The 21,427-nt window shown below is 46.3% G+C and overlaps 3 protein-coding genes across 3 annotated transcripts; 1 reads left to right on the forward strand and 2 right to left on the reverse strand.

Annotated features, from left to right (window-relative positions):
* Positions 1-171: 171 nt before the first annotated feature.
* EYB26_006157 (uncharacterized protein) lies at positions 172-1,432 on the forward strand (the record flags this gene model as incomplete). Its single annotated transcript, XM_054265433.1, has 2 exons — positions 172-273; positions 329-1,432. 2 exons carry the CDS (start codon positions 172-174, stop codon positions 1,430-1,432), a joined length of 1,206 nt encoding a protein of 401 aa, XP_054121408.1.
* Positions 1,433-2,172: 740 nt separating this feature from the next.
* On the reverse strand, positions 2,173-3,985 carry EYB26_006158 (uncharacterized protein; the record flags this gene model as incomplete). The annotated part of the gene is made up of 2 exons (XM_054265434.1): positions 2,173-3,744; positions 3,800-3,985. 2 exons carry the CDS (start codon positions 3,983-3,985, stop codon positions 2,173-2,175), a joined length of 1,758 nt encoding a protein of 585 aa, XP_054121409.1.
* A 421-nt stretch (positions 3,986-4,406) lies between these two features.
* On the reverse strand, positions 4,407-21,187 carry EYB26_006159 (uncharacterized protein; the record flags this gene model as incomplete). The annotated part of the gene is made up of 5 exons (XM_054265435.1): positions 4,407-6,108; positions 6,170-7,187; positions 7,271-8,368; positions 8,476-20,501; positions 20,565-21,187. 5 exons carry the CDS (start codon positions 21,185-21,187, stop codon positions 4,407-4,409), a joined length of 16,467 nt encoding a protein of 5,488 aa, XP_054121410.1.
* Positions 21,188-21,427: the final 240 nt, after the last annotated feature.

A 21,427-nucleotide genomic window follows, 5' to 3' on the forward strand; every position in this document is an offset into this window, starting at 1 on the left:
AGCGCTGCTTGTAAGTGATCTGATATCAGCGACACCTCAAGAGGTGGAATGAACATTGTTCGTTGCGGTAAATTTCTCGAACTACAACGCGGTCATATACAGTCTTTTGTGAATAAATCAGATATACGAAAGCGACCAGTCCTCGAAGTCGTCGGCCATTAATTGTACATCATGAGCGGCCTCCGCGGGGTGATGAACAATGGGTGGCATCCCAAGGGCAAAGATGGTAGCAAGGAAAGTTGGAGAGGTGATTTTAAAGGCATTAATCAAGTGGTATGTTGATAACAACTTTTATACAGCATTTATGGGTTTTCTGACGATATCACAGGCAGGTTGGATGGGAAAGGGCAAAGATAACAGCAAAGACGACGGAACCGAACATGTCTCACAACCTCTAGCCTCGCTCAAAGATCCAGCATCTTTCGGACCACCACCAAGACGCGGAGATTCTCGTTCGTCAGCAGTAGCCGCCTCTACGACTAGAACTGCTCCAAGTGGTCTTGGGTGGACATTATCACCAGATGCAATTGTATACGAACCCGAACAGCTAGAAGAGGATGGCACCGGACCAGCGCCTCCGCCTCTTCCATACCGCGCAAATCGGACTGGAATTGACACAACAAATCTCCCTCCGCCTCCTGTTCGCCGTACAGAGTTTCCCATAAACCGACCTCCTACTTCGGCTTCACAACCTCGACCGCAACCGACCCTTCCCCCTCGCCTACCTGCTCGCAATACTACATCCCCATCACCTCCACCGCCGCCGTACTCCGAAGCAGACCACTCGATACAGATGAACCAGGGATCAATGGCATGTTTAGAACAAGCCGGTATCTCTGTTCCTGCTCTTGGAATCGGCCGAAGAGACAGCGATCAGTCCGTCACAACTCGAGGGGTCATGAACACTCAAGTCAATGAACTCCAAACCCGTTTCGCAAAGATGTCGACACCAGGCTCACAAACTCCACAAAGTCCCTATAGTCCAGTTGAGCGACCTGTCTCCCAACGAGGCTTCGACAACACCCCTACTTCCACATACACCACTCGCAGCGCCGCACCGCTACCCCCACCATCAACAAATAACTTCCGACAACGCAGTAATGAGCACATTGAAGTAGGCAAACAGAAATTAACAGAATTCAACAAGAAGCACCGAATTACAGAGCGGATTGGCTCATATTTCGAACCACAACCTACGCTCCGAGCGTCGCAGGGAGCACCGCAACCTCCGCCTCCACCACCACCACCGCATCCAAATCTGAACAGACAAAGCTCGAATATTGACATAGAAGTTTTGAATAAGAGGAAGCCGCCGCCGCCACCTCCTCCTGCTAAGAAGCCTAGTTTGAAGTCGACACCTCTGAATGGTGGTGATGGTGGTAGTGAATCACTGTCTCCACCTCCATTACCATTGGGGACGAAGCCTCGGTGAGCTATTATTCGTTTGCCAATTGGCACTTTTCTCATGGCAATTCAATCGCATTTTTATATCACTTTATATGCACGTTATTAGCGTTTATCCGGTCTTTTCGGGATATCCGGTTGTTTTTAGGCCGGCAATTGGCACAGGACAGGAAATGGTCAATCATGGTTTTCTGATAAGAGGAGATCATATATAAATACAGTCCAATATATTCATATCCTCAACATACATTGATTGCATGATTACCACACACATAGCTCCAGAAGCTTCGGTATCCCTGGATGGCAGGGTTGTACTGTTAGGGTTAACCGTCAAAACGCCCTATTAACTCATCACCTAAGTATGCTGAATCAGACAAACACAGTCTCGGAGCGAAAACGACGCGAACCGAGTCCAGGATCTCCCAGATGGTCAGCATACCTTTACTCAAATAAGTAAATAAATCCATTGCGTTAGCACTGACTTCGTATTGCGTGTGCTTGTCTGCTGGAAGCCTGAGACAAAAGTTGCCGAGAGTGGCTCAGATGCGATCTTACCTGAGTAACACGAATGTTTTTGCTTGGCAGTAGTCTTTTCATACTCATCTACTGGTCAGATTATAACTACATGAACTCATATGCGGTGTAATGACTGTGGTGATGGCCATTATTGCTGAATCCAGGACCAAAATCCAACATGCATTATATAGAGAGACAACGGATGGGTGGTATCCAAAAATCCAAAAGATACAAACGCACGGTCAAATAAAGTTACAAATTCGGAGCGGGAGTAATTGCATGCCTAGCAGAAGTAGTGGTAGGACCAGAAACCGCCGGCCTTGATCCAGTCGGATCACGACAACCAAACCAACAGGGGTCCAGGCAAGTATCTGTCGAGTTATTTGGCGTCGACGTTTGCGTACTCCACGATATTGAGGTTCGAGTAGTCGTTGTTGTAATAGGATCTTTGCATCCAAACCATCCTGGAGTTTTGCAGGTAGATGTAGCAGTTGTCGTTACACTCGTAAAGGAGGTACTAGCCATCGTGGTCGTTGTATCCAAGCATCCCCACCAGCCTGGTGTTTCGCATGTTGAAGTTCTGGTAGTAGCTGACGTTGATGTGGACGTGATGGCCGGGCTACTAGTACTTATTTCCGAGCCGTTGCTCTTGAAGAATTTCCACAGTTGACAGTCATAACACTCCTCTTCCGGTGCGCATGAGGGGACCTCGTCATACGCCTCCAAAACATCAGGGATGACAGTGTTGATTCGATGGCTGCTAATACTCATTCTCCAACCTTTATCCCCGACTGTGTCATAAACGCACATTTCGCCAACATGGCACGCAGACTCAAACGCATATCCGGCCCAAGTGCAGGTAGAGCCAACACCATTGCATGCTCCCATATATATGGGGTCTGCAGTGTGACCAATATGAAAGATACCAGTGTTCTTTCGCGACTGAGGCAACATACCGTTATATCCAGGAGGAGTGGGCAAATCGAGTCTTGCTGCAGGTAATGCGTCGGGTATAGCTTGAAATGCTACCGTCGGAAGGCCAAATGTAAGTCCCAAAAGTGCACTCATTGCTCCACCAAGAGAATGCCCCGTTAGCCACACATTTGCGTTGGGATAGACCTGGGTGACGTTGGTATATAAATCAATAGCAGATTCATAATACCTATCTTTGTTGTGAAGTTCCTTGGTTATGCAAGTCTCGTTGGCTGTATAGACGGATGTAGAGCAGTCGCATACTTGCCGCCAAAGGTAGGAGCCGCCCTGACCACAACAGCAACTAAAGTATAGGTTATCATTTAATTTATCGTTTGTCGTAGTTTCCGCTCCATCAAACAAGGCAGGAGATGTGCCTTTCAATGAGACGACAATAGTGCTGTTAGTTTTATCTGCATAGATATGACCTCGTAATCCGTCTCCCAGCCATCCGAAACTTGCAGACCAGTTGAAGCGTCCACTGATCTGGTTCCAGTCACCGGTACCTGGCTCCTGAATATAGTCATTCGCGGTCATTTTCGCGAAGGTAATAATGGTTTCTTTGTTAGTGACATCTGGTCCAGCAATTTCATCCATAACCCATGGCAAAGTAAAAGTGGCTTCAGACGATCTGACACGGTAGCTTTCGATCGCTGACGGACGACGGTCCGCCAGCCTATGTATAGTTAAAAACCTAGACCTCGAGATGAGAGGCTCATTGCCTGCTTCTACAGGCTCTGGCAAGCCTGTGTCCTCAGAAAGGACCTGTAAACGAGTCTCTGGCGTGACATCGAGTCTCAGATGGAGATCTGGATCTTTAGATGTACCACGGTGATATATATGACGGAGAGACTAGACAAATTGTAAGGAAAATATTCATCCAAAATCAAGAACTGAGTATATTTACAAACTCATATTCCCCATGCCCCAAGTTGTGGTTCTCTCTTTGAGGGATATGGGGTTGTAGAATGGGGACCTGGTGGGCCTGAGATACTGTGGCGACGGCTAGTCCCGTAAACAAGGCGATCATCAACCAGGTGGCTTCTTTCAGAGTGAACGTCCCGATTAATGCTCGTCGAGAGTGAAAAGACATGTTGATATAGTATGATAGCTCAACTAGAGCTAGAGAGCACCAGCAGATGCTAATGCTGAGAAGAATCGTGGATGAAACAGTTCGGCGACTACGGTATGCTGCCTTATCAACATACCGCACGGGCCAGCCCTCGCTGTAACAGCACGTGACCTTATTACCTGTAATTCTGTAAGATCACTGTGAGATGATACGAATTGGTATCGCTACCAACTTTAAATTCACGTCCTTTTATCTGTCAACTCAATCATACAAGACTGTGGAGGAATGTACAATAACAGATATGGCAGGGAGTATCATTGGAGAACAAAGAAAACGTACTACGTTGAGGACTTTGGACTATCGTCTGGAAATTGAGACTATTCTCAGCCCCTAGTGGGAAACTCTCAATCAAGTCAATTTAACTGTTTACAGATCGCTGACTCTAGTACTCCCCCAGAACCATTTCAAGGCCTGCAAAGAACTCCTGGACTGCCTGCTCGCTAGTCAAGTTCCTGTTGCCCTCAAATTCTAGCTCAAGCCGCCCGTCTCGGGGTGTCGCGTAAATTTCAGGGCGCGTTCGTGCAGGCAGATCGCCCTCGTAGTACGAAATACTGCTCGGCATTCTCAGGAATTCGAAGTCTGTATCCTCTTCCTGCTGGAATGCAGTCCTCCAGCCAAAGTCCTTTGCCTCTTCGGACCAGTCGGTGCAGGTTGCAACAATCTCAGCCATTCCGACAGCCTCATGAAACGAGTCTTCTATAAATTGATTTTGTAGTCGCAAGGCTACCGTGATAATTGTGTCTTCTGGAACTATAGTAATACGAATCGGAACCTCAGTCATGCACGGCCCCACGACATTCTGTAGAGTACTGGGTAGCATGGAACGACCAGTGACGAGACGGCCGAATAGCACTTCCTCTTGCCTGTACTGCTGGGAGAAGGTTATTGCACAGGCGGCGTGGAAAATTGTAGCCGCAGAAACACCTTCTTGGCGATTGATATCTGGCATTAGAATTGTTCGTTTCATTGTAAGTCGATCTGTAGTGTCGTAAGACGAGCCTTGGAGTCTGTTTGATGGCCACCCTGGAAAACAGGATCCTTCTAGCCGTGAAGCCCAGTATCTTAAACTGTCTGGTTTTTTCAGAGTTATGAAAGCAATGAAGTTGCTGAAAGATATCGGCTGAGCTAAGTGGTCCTTGTTGTAGATGGAGGATAATGTTTGGAGAATACTACCCAAGCTGAATCCATCAAACTGAGCGTGCGAGATGCGAAACACAAGCTTGTGAGTCCCTGACCTGTGTTTCACTGCCATGAAGCGAATAAAAGACTGACCAAACTTCCGAGGTCTATTAATATCCTTTGCACATATATCGTTGACGAAATCTGTTATATCTTTATTGTCGGCATCGAATATGTCGAATGCAGGCCTAAAGTTGGGTAAAAGGGCCTGCCAAACCTTCCCATTGACTTGTATAAAACTTGTATGAAGGATTTCGTAGTTCATAATTAGACTCTCACAAGCATCCTGAAGTCTTGCAAAGTCGACGTCTTCGGGGAGTTCCAAGATCAAGTGTGGCAGTCTGCTGGGTGGACTTTGCAGAGCATCCGAAATCGCAAGCTGTTGAAAGTCTGTGGTAGGAAGGATATCACGGATGCCCCCCATATTGCTGTCAAGCTGGTGCAGTACATACTGCTGGATGAAATGCTGAGGTTCGTCTGTCTCAAGTAGGGAGAATGGCGGGTGTGTGCCCAGACCCTCACTAGTAGAGGCATTTTCTTTGACAATGAGAGCCAATTGAGAAAGACGAGGAGCTTTAAATATTTCGGCAACCGTTAAGGATAAATTTGCATCGCGGGCTGCTGCTACGAGCCTCATAGCAGCTATGGATTCGCCACCAATTCTCAAAAAGCTACTATCCGCACCAATGCTTCCGGGATCGATTCCAAGCACAGTAGCCCAAAGACTTTGGAGTCGCAGTTCCATGTCAGTCTTTGGCATTTTCTTTGATTTACCATGAGACTGTAATTTGGCAAGATCTTCCAGTGTTTGCGCATTTCCATGCTGACGCAAAGCTCGTCTGTCAATCTTGTTCGTCGTAGTCATCGGTATTTTGTCAATGTGAATATATGCACCAGGAATCATACTGCGGAAAATGTGCATTTTAGCTACATTCTTCAATAAATGGGAAGGAATCGTCTACTTACTACTGTGGTAGGCATAGCGAAAGAGCGTTTTCAAGTCCTTCCAGTCCACGAGTGAGGAGTGTATCGATATCCTCCTCGCTTGAATGCACAGACTCTTTTCTTCGCAGACTGAAAAAGAGCGCCAGCAGAGCATTAGTGGCGTTTTGTGGTGTAATTATTTCCGCGGCGATTCCACCAAAAAGACTTGCATCGTTTAAACTGGCACGAACATGATGTTCAACTTCTTCAAGCTCGATACGTTGTCCCCTCAACTTGATCATGGTGTCCTTACGGCCTATGAAATTCAGCGATCCATCTGAACTGTACGATAAAAGATCACCTGTCTTGTAAAGCGTGCCTCGTCGGCCCTGTAGTACACCCGGTATACCACGTACAAGCCACTCGGGGTCTTTAATATATGCTGCATTTGTCCTGTCTTCATTGCCAAAATATCCTTTACTGACAGTTGGCCCCTCAATGAGGAGTTCTCCAACAGTTCCAATAGCAGCTAGACAATCGGGTCGGCCAGGCTGCACAAGCCAAGTATTTGCGCCGAATGAGTGTCCAACGCGGTTATTGGGAGTGGATTTTCCGAGATGGACGAATGATAGAGCTTGAGCACACTCTGCTGGACCGTAAATGCCGATGATAGTTTCAGCCTGTGTCCAACGTTCGGCATCTGTGGTGCGAATGGGCTCACCACCCATTGTAAGAGTCCTGATCCCAGGCATTGAAGATGGTTGCAGTGACCGAGCCACAGATGGTGTAAAATAGACGTAGTCACAGTTCATTCGATTTAGTGACCCAGTAATATCATTTTTGCGCTCCCATTCAGAGGGAATACACAAACAGCCGCCGCATATCAAAGTTTGTAAAGTATTTGACCATGAGACGTCAAAGTTATAAGAAACAAAATCGTATACGCGGGTTCCATTTCTGATATTCAGAATGTCTTTCTGGTGTGTTGCTGCGGAAGAGAAGTTTTGATGTGTTGTCACCACGCCTTTGGGGGTGCCAGTTGATCCACTGGTAAAGACGACTATTAAAATGTCGAAGTTAGTATATTGCATTTGTTCAAAATAATATGCAAATGCCGCCACGCGGAGAGGAAGTAGTACTAACTGTATAAATTGTCGGACGGATAGACTTTGGGTAAAGTTTGCTTCAGATCCACTGAGCAATTGAAAATATGCTCTCGATCGCCAATCACAACCTGGGAATCGGAAATTTGAGCTGCCAAAGCTCTATTTGCCTTGGATGAAATTATAATTGTCGGTTTGACCTGCCCGACAATGGACCTCAGACGGGATTCTGGCTGGGTCATGTCCATGGATAAACAGACGGCTCCAGCCTTCATGATAGCCAAAGCTGCAACTGGATGCCATGATGATTTCTCGAAACAGAGAGGCACGATGCTACCTCGCTTTGCACCAAGGGCTATGAGCTGCAGAGCGAGTAGGCCTGAAAGATGATCCAATTCTCTGTAAGAAAACCGGCCATCCCATGAACATATGGCGGGCGCTTCTGGGTGCGTCTCAATTGTCTCGTAGATAAGGTCATGAACGCACATTTCAATAGTCTCAGGAACGGACTCGTTCCACTTCCAAATCTCACTAACATCCTGTGTACTGATAGCGTCGATTTCGTCAATTTTCACACCGTTGCCACAAGATGCGCAAATCCGGCGTAGAACATGCTCGAATTGCGCCGATATACGTTCCATCTGCACCATCTTAATGACATTAGAGTCAAAGCTTATTTCCAAATAAAGTCCGTTTCTATTGTTTTGCTGGCACATAATCATGACTGCATTTGGATTGAAGTCATCAAGCTCGCTGCGGGCAGATACCACAACAGAATTAGATGGAAAGGGGCCATCGTCATCAAGCAACACTTTGCCTTGATTCAGAGGCTGCACAACCAGCAGGGTATTAAATCGAGTGCCACGATCGGTATCCACGTTGATACGCCTGATCGTTAGTAACTCGGTATGCTCAAATGGAATCATGGAAACGGCCTGCTCCTGAATACTCCCTAAAAGCTCATCAACGGTTCGTGTTGACTCAGCTTTGACACGTACTGGAACTGCGTTGATCAGGGGTGCAATCATGCGGTCAATACCAGATACTGGGGCCTGTCGACCGGACACAATTGCACCGAAGACAACGTCTTTCGAATCAGTGTGTTGGGATACAATGATTGACCACGCTGCTCTCAGAACTTTAAGAAGCTATGTTAGTACTATATCATGATGAAGGATTACAGGAAAACAAAAGAAGTCCTGGAATTAGAATTCAAGAAGGGGAAGTCGGGAAGATAAATCTCACCTGTAGACACAGTAGCACCATTTCCTGGCCATACGATATTTTCAAGTTCTCGACGCACAGTATTATCAGCCTTGGGTTGGTAATCTTGGTGCGGCAATGCTGGAAACGGAATTGCCTCAGACCCAAAAAACTGCTGCTCCCAGAATTTTGTTGCTTCCTCAGTTTCAGTGCTCATCACATATTTTAGGAAAGATTGGAAAGGTGCCCTATAAGAAGGACTTGAGACTCCAATGTATGCTTTGGACACTTCTTGAAGTAATAAATCCATGGAGTAACCGTCATATATGGCGTGATGTTGGGTGAGAAGAAGACAATGTCGCCCTGAATCTCTCGAGTCACGCACGACGGCTATTCGAGTGAGAGAGGTTGATAGGCCCATGGATCTTGTTTGTTCATGGTTAATGTATGACATTACATCTTCGTAGGATGATTCCCATTGCACGGACTCGTTGATTTGGACTTGCACAAGCCCTGTCCCAGGAACGTCAACTATTTTCACACGAAGTATTGGTGCACTCGTCTGACTGACGTGCTTCCAGGCCTGTTGCAGTCGAGCAAGGTCTACATCCTCTTTAAGCCGAATTATCAATTGGGCTATATAAGAATTGGAATCTTTTGCAGTCATTGAAAGCAGCGATTTCTGAACACTGGTGCAAGGGAAAATGTCCTCAATCTGTGAGGCATCAACATCGCATTGTCGGGCAACACTGTCAAGAATCTGATCCTTGTCACTGGACTCTGCCAAAAGAGAAAAAGGACTTATATTCTCGGTCTTGTCAACTCCTGCGCTGGTAGTCATGAAATTTGCCAAATCAGACAGACGCGGTGCGCTGAGAATGTTTTGCACGGTCAAGGACAGCAAGCCCTGGTTACGAGCCAACGCAGCCAGCCTCATAGCGGAAATTGAGTCTCCTCCTAGATGGAAAAAATTGCTGTTCTTATGGATATTCTCTGGCAGAACATTCAAGATGTTGGTCCAGAGTTGTTGAAGACGAATTTCCGCTGCAGAACTTGGTGGTTCGCTGTTTTCTGTATTTTGTTGACCAAAATGATGCAGTTTTGCATCAGCACCTATCTCACGCAAACGTCTTCGGTCTGTTTTCCCAGTACCTGTAAGAGGAATCAAGTCCAGGACTATGTAGGCATCTGGGATCATATACGACGGTATTCGCTGGCGTAGTTCAGGCTCCATACTGTGTAATAGTTTGGTGATACCGCATGACTCACTTTCTGAGAATTGCAAGAACAATACAAGTGTTTGTTTGTTGGTCGCGTTCGGTTTAATTATCTCAACGGTAAGTGGTATCATCTCTAATGCCTTCACACACTGTCGAACGTGGTATTCAATTTCGGACAATTCAATTCTTTGCCCTCGAAGTTTGACTTGAGTATCCTTTCTGCCAATGAAAAATAGCTGTCCAGTAACCAGATCATATTTGACAAGATCTCCGGTTTTATATAGTCGGCCCTGTCTCCCTGGTATACAACCATCTGGGGATCCGGCAAGAAGCCAAGGCGGATCTTCAATGAAGGAGTCTGCGTTCTTGACCTCATCGCCAAGATATCCTTGTCCAACAAGCGGTCCTTCCAAGTACAGTTCTCCCACTGTGCCTATTGGCGATAGTCTTTCTTTGGATTTGGGATCTACTATCCATGTACAGACACCTGACCCCGTTCCGATAGAAATCTTTGAGAGATCCACACTGGGTATCTTGCCGTAGAGGGTACCAGCAGAGCACTCGGCTGGCCCGTACGAGTTGAATGTATTGGCATGCGGCACCCAGCGAGCAAAATCATCTCTGGTGGCCTCTTCACCACCTAAATGAATGTTTCGTAGTGTTGGAACTCTAGTAGGATCAATAAAACGCGCCACAGAGGGAGTGAGAAACACATCCGTGGTCTTAAACTGTCGCATACTCTCCGATAGTTTGTTTTTCCTTTCGTCTTCACTGGGTATGCACAGCGTGCCTCCAGCAGCAAGCACATGGAACATGCCCCAGTGAGCTGCGTCGAACGAATACGACGAGAAGTCATACATGCGCGACGTGACCTTTAGCCCTAAGACCTGTTGCTGCAATACCACTGCACTACTGAAGTTCCGATGCTGCATTAGACAGCCTTTAGGGGTTCCGGTACTTCCACTAGTAAAGATGGCATATAAAAGATCTGATGGATCAACTTTTGGAAGTGGCTCTTTCGCAAACGTAATATCAAAATCGTTTTCCATGAATGTGTGTGCAACTTCCCAGTTCAGGCTGAAGGCTGAGGCACTGGATCCGCATAATTTCGCAGCCAGTGCCCCATTTGATACTGAAGATATGATCAATACTGGTTCAACTTGTTGTATGGTCGATAAAAGTCGAGACTCTGGTAAGGTCGGGTCAAGTAACAATCCAGCCCCTCCAGCCTTTATTATGGCAAAGAAAGCCACCGGTGCGAATATAGACTTTTCAAAGAGGAGTGGAATGATCATGTTCCGCTTGACTCCCATGGATTTCAAGTGATGAGCAATGTTTGTCGTAAGCCGTTCAAAATTTTGATACGTAAGCTCGCCATTCCAAGCAGAAATCGCCGTGGCATCTGGCTGTTTCGCTGAAACTATAGAAACCAGTTCATGTAGAGGCGTTTCAACTACTTCAGGTACTTCAGAATTCCACTCCCAAATCTGATCCAGGTCTTGGTTCATAGTCATGTTGATACCTCGCAGTTGCACTTTATCGTTAATTTGATCGCATAGGTTTCTTAATATATGTTCGAAATGAAACGACATGCGCTGAACAGTGCGTTCATCTAACACATTGGAATCGAAGGAAAATTCAATGTCGAGACTTGCGCCTCGCATAGTGCATGCAATGGTCAAAGCACAGGGGTTAAAGCCATGATCGCCGTATTTACCATAACTTTTCCCTTTGGACCAAACATGAGGAACCTGTGAAGAAAACAATCCAGTTCGTCCTTGCAAATCGGTTTCTTCTGGCTGAATCACAACGAAAGTCTGGAACTGACACGCTTGTTCCGCTTCGTCGCTTATCTGTCGAATGACTGACAACCCTGTTTGCTCATATGGAATCATTTCCGTAGTTTGTTTTTGCACTGTATTCAGAAGCCCCCAGGCACTGTCATCTCCATCGATCCTAACCCTGACAGGTACTGTAGCAATCGTTGGGCCAGCAAGTCTCTCTATGCCTGCAACAGGCAATTTTCGTCCCGAAACAACTGTTCCAAACACTACATCAGAAGAATTTGAGTGATATGAACACAAAAATGCAAATGCAGCGTAAATCACTGTCGTCGGTGTGAAATTGTCCTGTCTCCAGGAGATATCCGGTATACAATGTATAACAACAGAATCTGTTTCAGGCTGGTAGGCTGAAGAAGGCAACGGTGGAAACTGGGGTGCTTCTAATGCCGCAAATTGTGTCTTCCAGAAATGGGACTCTGCATCCGTGTCTCGATTTCCAACATACCGGAGGAACGGCTGAAAGGGTAAAGGTAGTATAGGCTGCTCGATATCATGGTAAAAGTTCTCGAACGTGCCGAAGATTAAGTTAGTGGTGATTCCGTCATATATGGAATGATGCATTGTTAACGCAAAATATATTGGTAGAAGTCCGGTATATGTGTCCTGGGTGGAAGATGTCGAAAATAATCCACACCGCATCAAAGGGCATCCTAAGCCCATCTCATTCCTCGTTTCCTGCTCTACAAAGTCTTCAATGTCTTTCATCTCTGTCCAGCAGTCTCCGGGTTTAATAACCACTTGAAGCAGTCCTCGGCCAGGAAGATCAATGATTCTCGTCCGCAGAATGGGAATTGTAACGACAACCTTCTCCCAGGCCCTTTTGAAGCGCTCAATATCAACGGATGAGGCAAGTTGGAATATATTTCGGCCAGTATAATTCCCTTTCTTTGCAACAGTGAGAGATAAAAGGCCTTCTTGCATCCGGGTACAAGGAAATACATCCTCAATATCATCTATATTGACGCTACAAATCGACGCCGCTTGTTTGCGAGCGCCGTCGATATCTTGCTCTCCAAGTAGAGAATATGAAGCAATTTCTTTCTGGGAGGTTGCGTCTTCTTCATTGCAGTCTCTAAGAATCATTGCCATGTCTTCAAGTATCGGATATTCGAATACATCGGCCACTGTTAGTAGCATACCCTGTTGCCGTATCAATCCCACCAACCGCATAGCCCGAATTGAATCCCCAACTTGGAGAAAACTGTCAGTAACAGAAATATCGTCAGGTGATATTCCAATAGCTGTAGCCCATAGTTTCTGGAGTGTTTTTTCGGCAGTAGTCGCAGGCTCTCGTCGCTTGAGACCCATGCTTTCTAACTGTTGCACCAGATCGAAGGATTCTCCATTCTCTCTCAGTCTGGCCCGATCTACTTTGTCTGTAGCAGTTTTTGGAAATCGTGGGATTGGTAAATAGTAAGAGGGAATTGCATAACGTGGTAATACTTTGGCAAGTTGTTTCTGTAATCCGTCAGTCATTTGCCGTACCTCGTGTTCAATGCTGTGCTGAATAAAAGCCACCAGGATGGGCCTTTTATCCTTATTGACTTTTATAATATCAACTATAACTTGCATGTCATTGCCATTGGGAAGACAGCTTTTAATATGATGTTCGACTTCCTCCGGTACAACCAATTGACCGCGGATTTTCAGCTGTGCATCCTTTCTTCCCAGTATAACCAGATTACCATCGCTACCGTATCTGGCCAAATCACCAGTGTAATATACGAGAGTATGCTCTCTCACGATTGAAGACCCTCCCAGGAACTTGGGATTTCGGCGGAACCTGTTCTGTGTCAATGTCGGGTTGCCGATGTAACCATCAGAAGAAGTTGGACCCTCGAGTGCGATTTCACCTATCGCACCATAAGGTGCAAGTCTCTCAGGGTTCCTGGGATCTACAAGCCAGCAAAGAGAATGTTGCTTGGACTCAATACATGAGATGACACCGCTATACCATGTTTCAGTATCTGCTGCAATGAAAGCTGCAGAAGCGCATTCTGCTGGTCCGTACCATCCGAAGACACGACTATACGCTTTCCAACGATCAACACTTGATGATACCAATTTCTCACCTGCTAAAATAACAGTAGATACACTCGGTATAGATTCTGGTTGGAGAAGATCGGCCGTTGAGGGTGTCATATGTAGGTGAGTAGGTTTAAGACGGTTGATGGCAGCCGTCAGATTATCCATCTTCTCGGTCTCGGAGGGGATACACAAACAAGCTCCCATAGAGAGAGCGGACATAGTCTCCAGGGTTGCTAGATCAAAGTCATAGGACGCGAATTGAAAGATCCTGGCTGATGCATTCATTGGGATATGTTCTTGATGGCCCCTAATATTTGCTGACAGTGTTCTATGGCTCCACAGGATCTGTTTTGGCTCTCCTGTACTTCCAGATGACACGAGTATCGCAGCCGGGTCATTCATTTGGATTGTTGGTAACTTTTGATTGTTCTGTGGTGAAGATGTCGTCGGGTACTCTAGGAGCTGATCGATTGTGAAACAAGGTACATATTGCGATACAGTTTCCACCCTCGATGCCGACGCCACTGCGAGATGCACACTGGCTTTCTTGAAAACCGTACCAATTCTATGATCTGGAACGTGTACTGACTGCAGTAAAGCAACTGCGCCTGCCTTCAGCACTGCAACTTGGGCTATGGGCGTCCATTTCGATTTTTCAAAGCACAGCGCAATAACCGAATCCTTACTTACTCCCAGGCTGATCATTCTTTGGCACAGGAGCGAAGAGAGCTCATCAACTTCCTGGTAGGAAAATACTCCATCCCAAGCATCGATTGCTAACGTATCTGGTGTTTTCTTTGCAGTCATTGTGATCAGGTCATGTAGGCATCTGTCTACATCGACGGGCAAATCTCTATTCTGAGTACAAAACAGGTCCAGATCAATTTTGCTGGCAGTTTCTATGTCGTCGAGCTTGATATTCTTGACGTTATCCATGCATACCTGGTGGATAATATTATCAAGTTGGTATGCTATGCGTTCGATCTGCTGCTTGTCAATAACATTGTTGTCGAAGCTGAACCGTAGTTGTAGCCCAAAGGTACTCAGTTCACATATTAACATCAAAGGGTATGTATTAAAAGGATCAATGCCTAGAGTTTCGAGGCTAGATGAGTAGTTGCGAGCTTTAAACAGTAAATTATCTTCATTCAGACTCTTGCCCTGAGCCACTGGCTGGACAACGAGCAATGATTGGAAAAGGCTGCCAGCACTATCAGGACCTTCCACAATGTGCTGGATGCTTTGCACTCCGTACTGCTCATAGGGCATCATTTCTATTCCCTGGCGCTGCATTTGAGCAAGGAAACTTCCCACTGTATTATCCCAGTCTATGGAAACGGGTAATGGAATGGTTGATATAGTAGGGCCAATGCAGTTCTCGATTCCTTTCACATCAATCTGTCTTCCGCTAACAGTAACTCCAAAGACAACGTTGCTTGAGGAAACATATTGACTAGTCAGAAGTGCCCAACATGATCTTACAATCGTTGATGGTGTGATTTCACTTTTTGGCCAAACTAAACGAACAGTATGCTCCAACTCAGTATTTGCCTGTGGCTTGTAGCCTGGATATGGAAGCTCTGGAAAGCTCCGCAATTCTTCTGATAGCGAGAGCTGCTGTTTCCAAAATGCAGCTGCTTCTTCCAGGTTTATCTTGGTCAACCGCTGAATGAAATTTTCAAATGGGACCACTTCTGCCTCGTTTTTTGCCAGATACTGAGACTCGAATTCATTCAGTATCATCTTCAGTACATTCCCATCATATATACAATGGTGGATAGTGAGCACAAAGCTGCGGTCGATTATGACAGCTCGACAAAGATCAGTGCCCAAACCCATATGTTCTTTCTCATCGGCATCCAAGTACGTCGAAACATCGCTACCAAGGCGTAGTGGTAAGCTGTCGAGGACTACTTGCAGCAGGCCTTGGTGACCTAGTGGCGTATCGATGATACGTGTTCTCAGGATCGGCAATCTATTGACTATGTTTAGCCACGCTCTTTCAAGTTTGTTGCAGTCAATGCCAGTCTGTAGCTCTAAGACACTTCGAGATACATATTGACCATGTATTTTTTCTCCTAATACCAGTAAACCCTCCTGAAGAGGAGTGCAAGGATACATGTTGACGATTCTGGACTCTGCAATAGAACAGGCGCTGGCTGCATGAGCTCGATATTCAGCTTCGCTGAGACTAGGGTTTAAGAGCGAGAAAGGTGCTATTTCTTCCTCGGCAATTATATCTTTCTCGCGTCTCCCTCTCTGCGCCTGATTTTCTAGTTCAGGAGATTCAAAGATGTCGGTAACAGTCAATATCAATCCTTTAGTCCGCGCCGATGCCACAAGCCTCATCACGGCAATTGAATCGCCTCCTAAGCGTAGGAAGTTGTCATTAGCGGATATTGAATTCATGTCAATCCCAATAATATCGGCCCACAGCTGCTGGAGAAGCTTTTCCGTATCCGTGGAAGGCTTCCGAATGTCTTGCCGCGATGGTTGCATCTCCGCCAGCTGCTCAAGACAAAACGAGCTTCCAATTGCGCGTAGGCGACGTCTGTCCGTCTTTCCGGTGTTGCTTATTGGAATGTTTGAGATAGGAATATAAAGCTTTGGGATCATATATAATGGCAGAGTCCTCAATAAAATTGTTTCAAGATCGTCCACAGAGAGACTTGTCTTGATATATTCCTCAAAAGTGTCATTCCCCGTCCTATTTGTAGCCACAATGTCTGTTGGGCTTAAGAATAAGGCCAAAACATCATTGTTGCTATTGAGCGGGGAGAATATTTCTGCAACCACCATAACATCTAACTTCCCGGAAAGGAAATCATGGACGTGGCGCTCTATCTCGCTCAAATCGACTCGCTGTCCGTGTAGCTTGCGCTGTGAATCTTGAATGCGTCCTAAGAATATTATTTCTCCATCGGGGCCATATTTCACGAGGTCACCCGTCTTGTACAAAATCCTTGGTCCTTGCCTTCTAGGTAGCGCAGCATCTCCGAAGCCCGCAGGTGAAAAGAAATGCTTCTTATTGAGTTCTGCACCATTAAGACCCGTATACCAGGATAGAACGGGGCCTTCAATACACAGCTCTGCCACAGCTCCTATGGATGCCAGTGATTTGTGATCTTTCGGATCGACGAGCCAAGTAGTGGCGTATGGAGTGCTCGTTCCTATAATTCCGGACGACCATGTCTCTTTCTGCACAACATATGACGTCGCAACAGATCCCTCAGCTGGTCCATACCAGTTGTAGACCGAGTCCAAGGTTGGAAGCCACCGAAAGGCTGTCTCCTTCTTTAGTTCTTCGCCTGCAAAGACTATAGTTTTCAGTGAATGGATATCGCGCGGATTCAGCGTCTCTGAAACGCGCGGCGTGAGGCATATCCAATTTGCCTGTGAGTCATGCATGGCTTCGGAAAGTCGGTTGGTTCTGTCGGATTCTGATGGGACGTACAAAATGCCACCGACAGATAAAACGGATAAGCTTTCAACGGTGCTAACATCAAACTCATAACCAGCGAATTGGAACACTTTGCTATGTGCAGTGATCCCAAAAGTTTGCGTAGCTGCACATATATTGCTAGAAAGTGTTTCATGACTCCACAGAATGGACTTTGGGGTTCCTGTCGAACCTGAAGTGAATATGATGAGAGCTGGGTCTGAGAGCTGAACATTGTGAGGCTTAAAATCATGCATCGTTTCGTCGTCGTCATTCGATTGGATTAGGTCGTGTATTTGGAAAGTCGGCACCAGTTCGGTGAATGAGGATGATGTGGCCGTTTGAGACGTGATCATCATCTGTGGGTGTAATGTTTTGACAATCTCATGAGCCCGTTCCCTAGACACGGAATCTGACATGGGCAATACAATTGCGCCGAGCTTCAGCACAGATAACATGCTGAGAATCATCCACGAAGACTTTTGAAAGCTCAATATGACTATGTCACCTGCGCAAATACCCTTTCCCTGCAGTTTGCACGCTAGACTTGTTGTCAAATGCTGAAGCTGATGATACGTGAGTTGCCAATCCCAGGAAGAAATCGATGTGGCTTCTGGGTTAGTTGTAGCCATCCTATCAATACGATCAGCCACTAGATCTATTGGTACCTGGGGTGGGCTTCCGTTCCATTGCTGGATCTCGTTTAAATCCGTATTGCTGACAATCGAGAGGTCACGTAACTTGGTATCTGCATTTTTCGGCGAGGACAACTGTCTAACTATATGCTCAAACAGGTGAGCAAATCTGTGGACCTGTTTCTGCTTAATTGCACCAGTGTCAAAGTTGATCTTCAGCGTAAGACCAGAGTCTGTCAATTGACAGATGATCATCATTGCATATGAATTATAGATGCTCATGCTGTCGTCGATGCCATCTTTGGCGACAAGATTCAGGGTTGAAGAATCATCAACTACGATAGTCTTTGCCTGATGGAAAAGACCCCCTCGACTCTGACTTTTCCCCTTCTGTGAGGGCTGAATCACGAGCTCAAGTTGGAACTTGCTGGCTTCCTCGTCTATTCGCCGAATGCGCTGTAGACCAAATTGTTCATACTTCGCGATTTCAGCAGCTTGGTTTTGGATTTTCTGCTGGAGCCATTGCACTGTCTGATCCCAGTCAAACTTGACACGAACTGGAACAGATGCGATTGTAGGACCTGCCATTCGCTCAATGCAAGACACGGGTGCCTGTCTTCCGCTCACCGTCTCGCCATATTTTATATCGTCCGAATTGGTGTATGAAGCCAATAAAATAGCGAGTGCCGAGCGAATTATGGATGGCGGAGTGACTGCATTTCGTGGCCATACCAGGCCAGAAATGGGATGATGCAGGTCCAGTTTCTTTTCTGGGCTGTAGTTTGAAACTGGAAACGCGATTGCTTCTGAATCTGCAAGCTGGTCTTTCCAGAAAGTCTTTGTTTCCTCGTTATCTGTTTCCAAAATGTGTTTTATAAATGGCGGAAAAGGTGCAAGAGCCGACGATAATGAATCATCTTCCGTGTTATGGTAAGATTCCTGTATACTGTCCAGGATTAGCATCGTACACCAGCCATCAAAGATAGCGTGATGCATTTCTAGCACTAGAAGATTTGGCTCCGTACCATCTCCGAGCACGATCCCTGTCCGATATAGAGATTTCCCAAGGCCAATCTCTTTTGCTTCATCAAAGAATTGGGCAATATGCGAGTATTCAGGTGGTGACTGGCTGTCCGTTGATCTCACTACAACCTGCACAAGACCATGTTGGGGCAAGTTGATCACTCGTGTCCGTAAGATTGGAATGCATCTGACGGCCTTCAATAATGCTTTCTGCAATTTTCCAATATCGATATTCGGGTGCATTTCAAAGGCTGTTCTGGAAATATAATTTTCTCGTAAACCCATCCCATTTTTAACCGACATAGATAGCATTCCTTCTTGAAGAGGCGTGCAGGGATAAATATCCTCGATATCCTCAGCCTCCAGCTGGCATAGTCTTGCAGCTTCTTCGCAGATACTTTTGCGACTTTGACTACCTCCAAGTAAAGAGAATGGCAAAACCTTTGTTTCCCCATCGGTCGAGTTCATATCATGCAACGCCATCGGAAGGAGAACGCATTGCGCCAGATCTCTGAGCACGGGGTTCATAAAGATGTCTGCTACCGTCAGAGATAAATTCTTCTTCCTCGCAGATGCAACTACATGCATTGCCGCTATCGAATCTCCTCCCAAACGAAGAAAATTGTCAGTTGTGCTAATTCGAGCCGGGTCTAGATCTAGAATATCTGCCCATATCTCGCACAACTGTCTTTCAATATCATCCACCGGTTCGGCATATTCTTTAACTGATAGAATCGTGGATTGCAACCTCACAAGTTCTTCCCATGTCAGAGCGCTACCCATTTCTCGCAGTTGTCGTCTATCCACTTTCCCGGTTGTAGCAACGGGGATCTTGTCAATTGGGAAATAGAGACTCGGCAGCATAAACCCCGGCAGAACTTGAAGTAATTTTTCTGTGAGACCATCTAGTAAAGTCTTTACTCCTTGGTGGTCATCACCAGTCCTAACGACCACAAACACTGTCAGGCTAGAGCTTTCACTACCACGAGGACGAATGGACTCAACAATGATCGGCAGCGAGTCATCCAAGCACGAACGAACATGATGCTCGACATCTCCAACCTCTACTCTTTGTCCCCTAATCTTGACCTGTGAAGGGTCGTTGCGGCCGAGAAAGACTAACCTTCCGTCAGGTTTATACCTGACCAAGTCCCCCGTTTTATAGACTCTTCCCTTCCTCCCAGGAAAGGACTGACTTCCAGCCAGCAACCAGGAAGGATCTTCAATGAAAACGGCCTCTGTCTTTTCAGGATCCGAGATATACCCCTGACCGACTTGAGGTCCTTCAAGATATAACTCTCCAATGGAGCCAATTGAATCTACCAATTTATTACCATCGTTCGGGTCCACGATCCATGTGCAAAACCCAACTCCACGGCCAATATCTGGACGCTCATCATAATCCTCATCTCCTAGTGCAGTAGTCGATTTCGAAGATGGATCGCTAAGCACCGAAAAGGCCGCTTTGAACGTACATTCCGTCGGACCATACGTATTCAGCAGTCTGACATGTCCAGACCATTTAGTAATATTCTCTCTGTACGGCATCTCACCGCTAAGCAGCACTGTTTCCAGCGTAATCGTTTCCTCGGAATTGATAGTCCGTAGTACAGTAGGTGTAACGTTAATCAGTGTAGCTTTGAAGGCCGCTATGGCAACAGAAGTGTCGTTCAGCATATCCTCTTCACGCGCGATACAGAGACAACCGCCCGCGCAGAGTGTGTGCAAGAAGTTACTCCATGCTACATCGAATGAGTAAGGAGCAAAATCAAATACGCGTGACTCTGCGTTAAATCCAAGTTTGGCACCTTGGTACTGGACGGTGCTGCGGACATTGGCGTGGCTGATGCAGGCTCCTTTTGGTTGGCCAGTTGTTCCTCTGTGGTCACTGTTAGCAATATTCAATCCAGCACGGCTTCCAAGGTTCTTCTAGGATACTCACGATGTAAACGATATATATACAATATCAGAGGGGGTAACAGTTGGCAATTGGGCGACAGGTTTGTTCAAGGGTTTTAACAACCAGGACTCATCAATTTGAAGAACCGTCAGATCCCGCCTCAATGTACAAGCTCTGCCATAATTCGTTTCTGATGAGATCATCACACATGGTTCGACCTGCTCCAAAATAGAAAGCAATCTAGAGTCAGGCTGGGCAGGATCCAGCGCAACAACACTGCATCCGGCTTTTATGACGGCCAGCATAGCAACACACGTCCATTTTGACTTGTGGAATAGGATTGGTATACACAATCTAGGAGCGATATTCAACTCCCATATTAGGTGATGGGCGACCTCATCAGCTATGGAATCTAACTGAGGGTACGTAAAATCTCCGTCCCAGGCACAGACAGCCAGTGAACCTGTGGATGACGGGCGCTGTGCGATTTCGCTGATGAGGTCGTGAACACAGCCTTGAATTTGGTCCCGGACTAACGAATTCCAGCTCCATATTTGATCGAGTACATCGTCAGCAGAAGGCCGTAAGTGCCAATTGGCTTCTGTAATTGTTGAAGACACGGCACTCTTCCCTGAGCCAGCTTGGTGATCATGGTTGATCGCCATTTTGCTCGCTCACGAATACGTTAGGTAATTCATGAATCTCAACTCCTGTGGCATGAGTCGTCTGTAAATAATTGCTTTCACCGCCATAACTTCTATGCTATAGCTCGTATAGCAAACAGACCCATTTAGTACAATCGCATAATATCCCAACCCACTCTCGACTTCTCCACGTTACATTCCACGAGCTCAAGTCGTTGGTGGCGCTGAAGAACAACATGATAGATAGCACTAGTGCTGTTG

This window comes from Talaromyces marneffei, chromosome 4, assembly GCF_009556855.1.
Source record: "Talaromyces marneffei chromosome 4, complete sequence".
NCBI lineage: Eukaryota > Fungi > Ascomycota > Eurotiomycetes > Eurotiales > Trichocomaceae > Talaromyces > Talaromyces marneffei.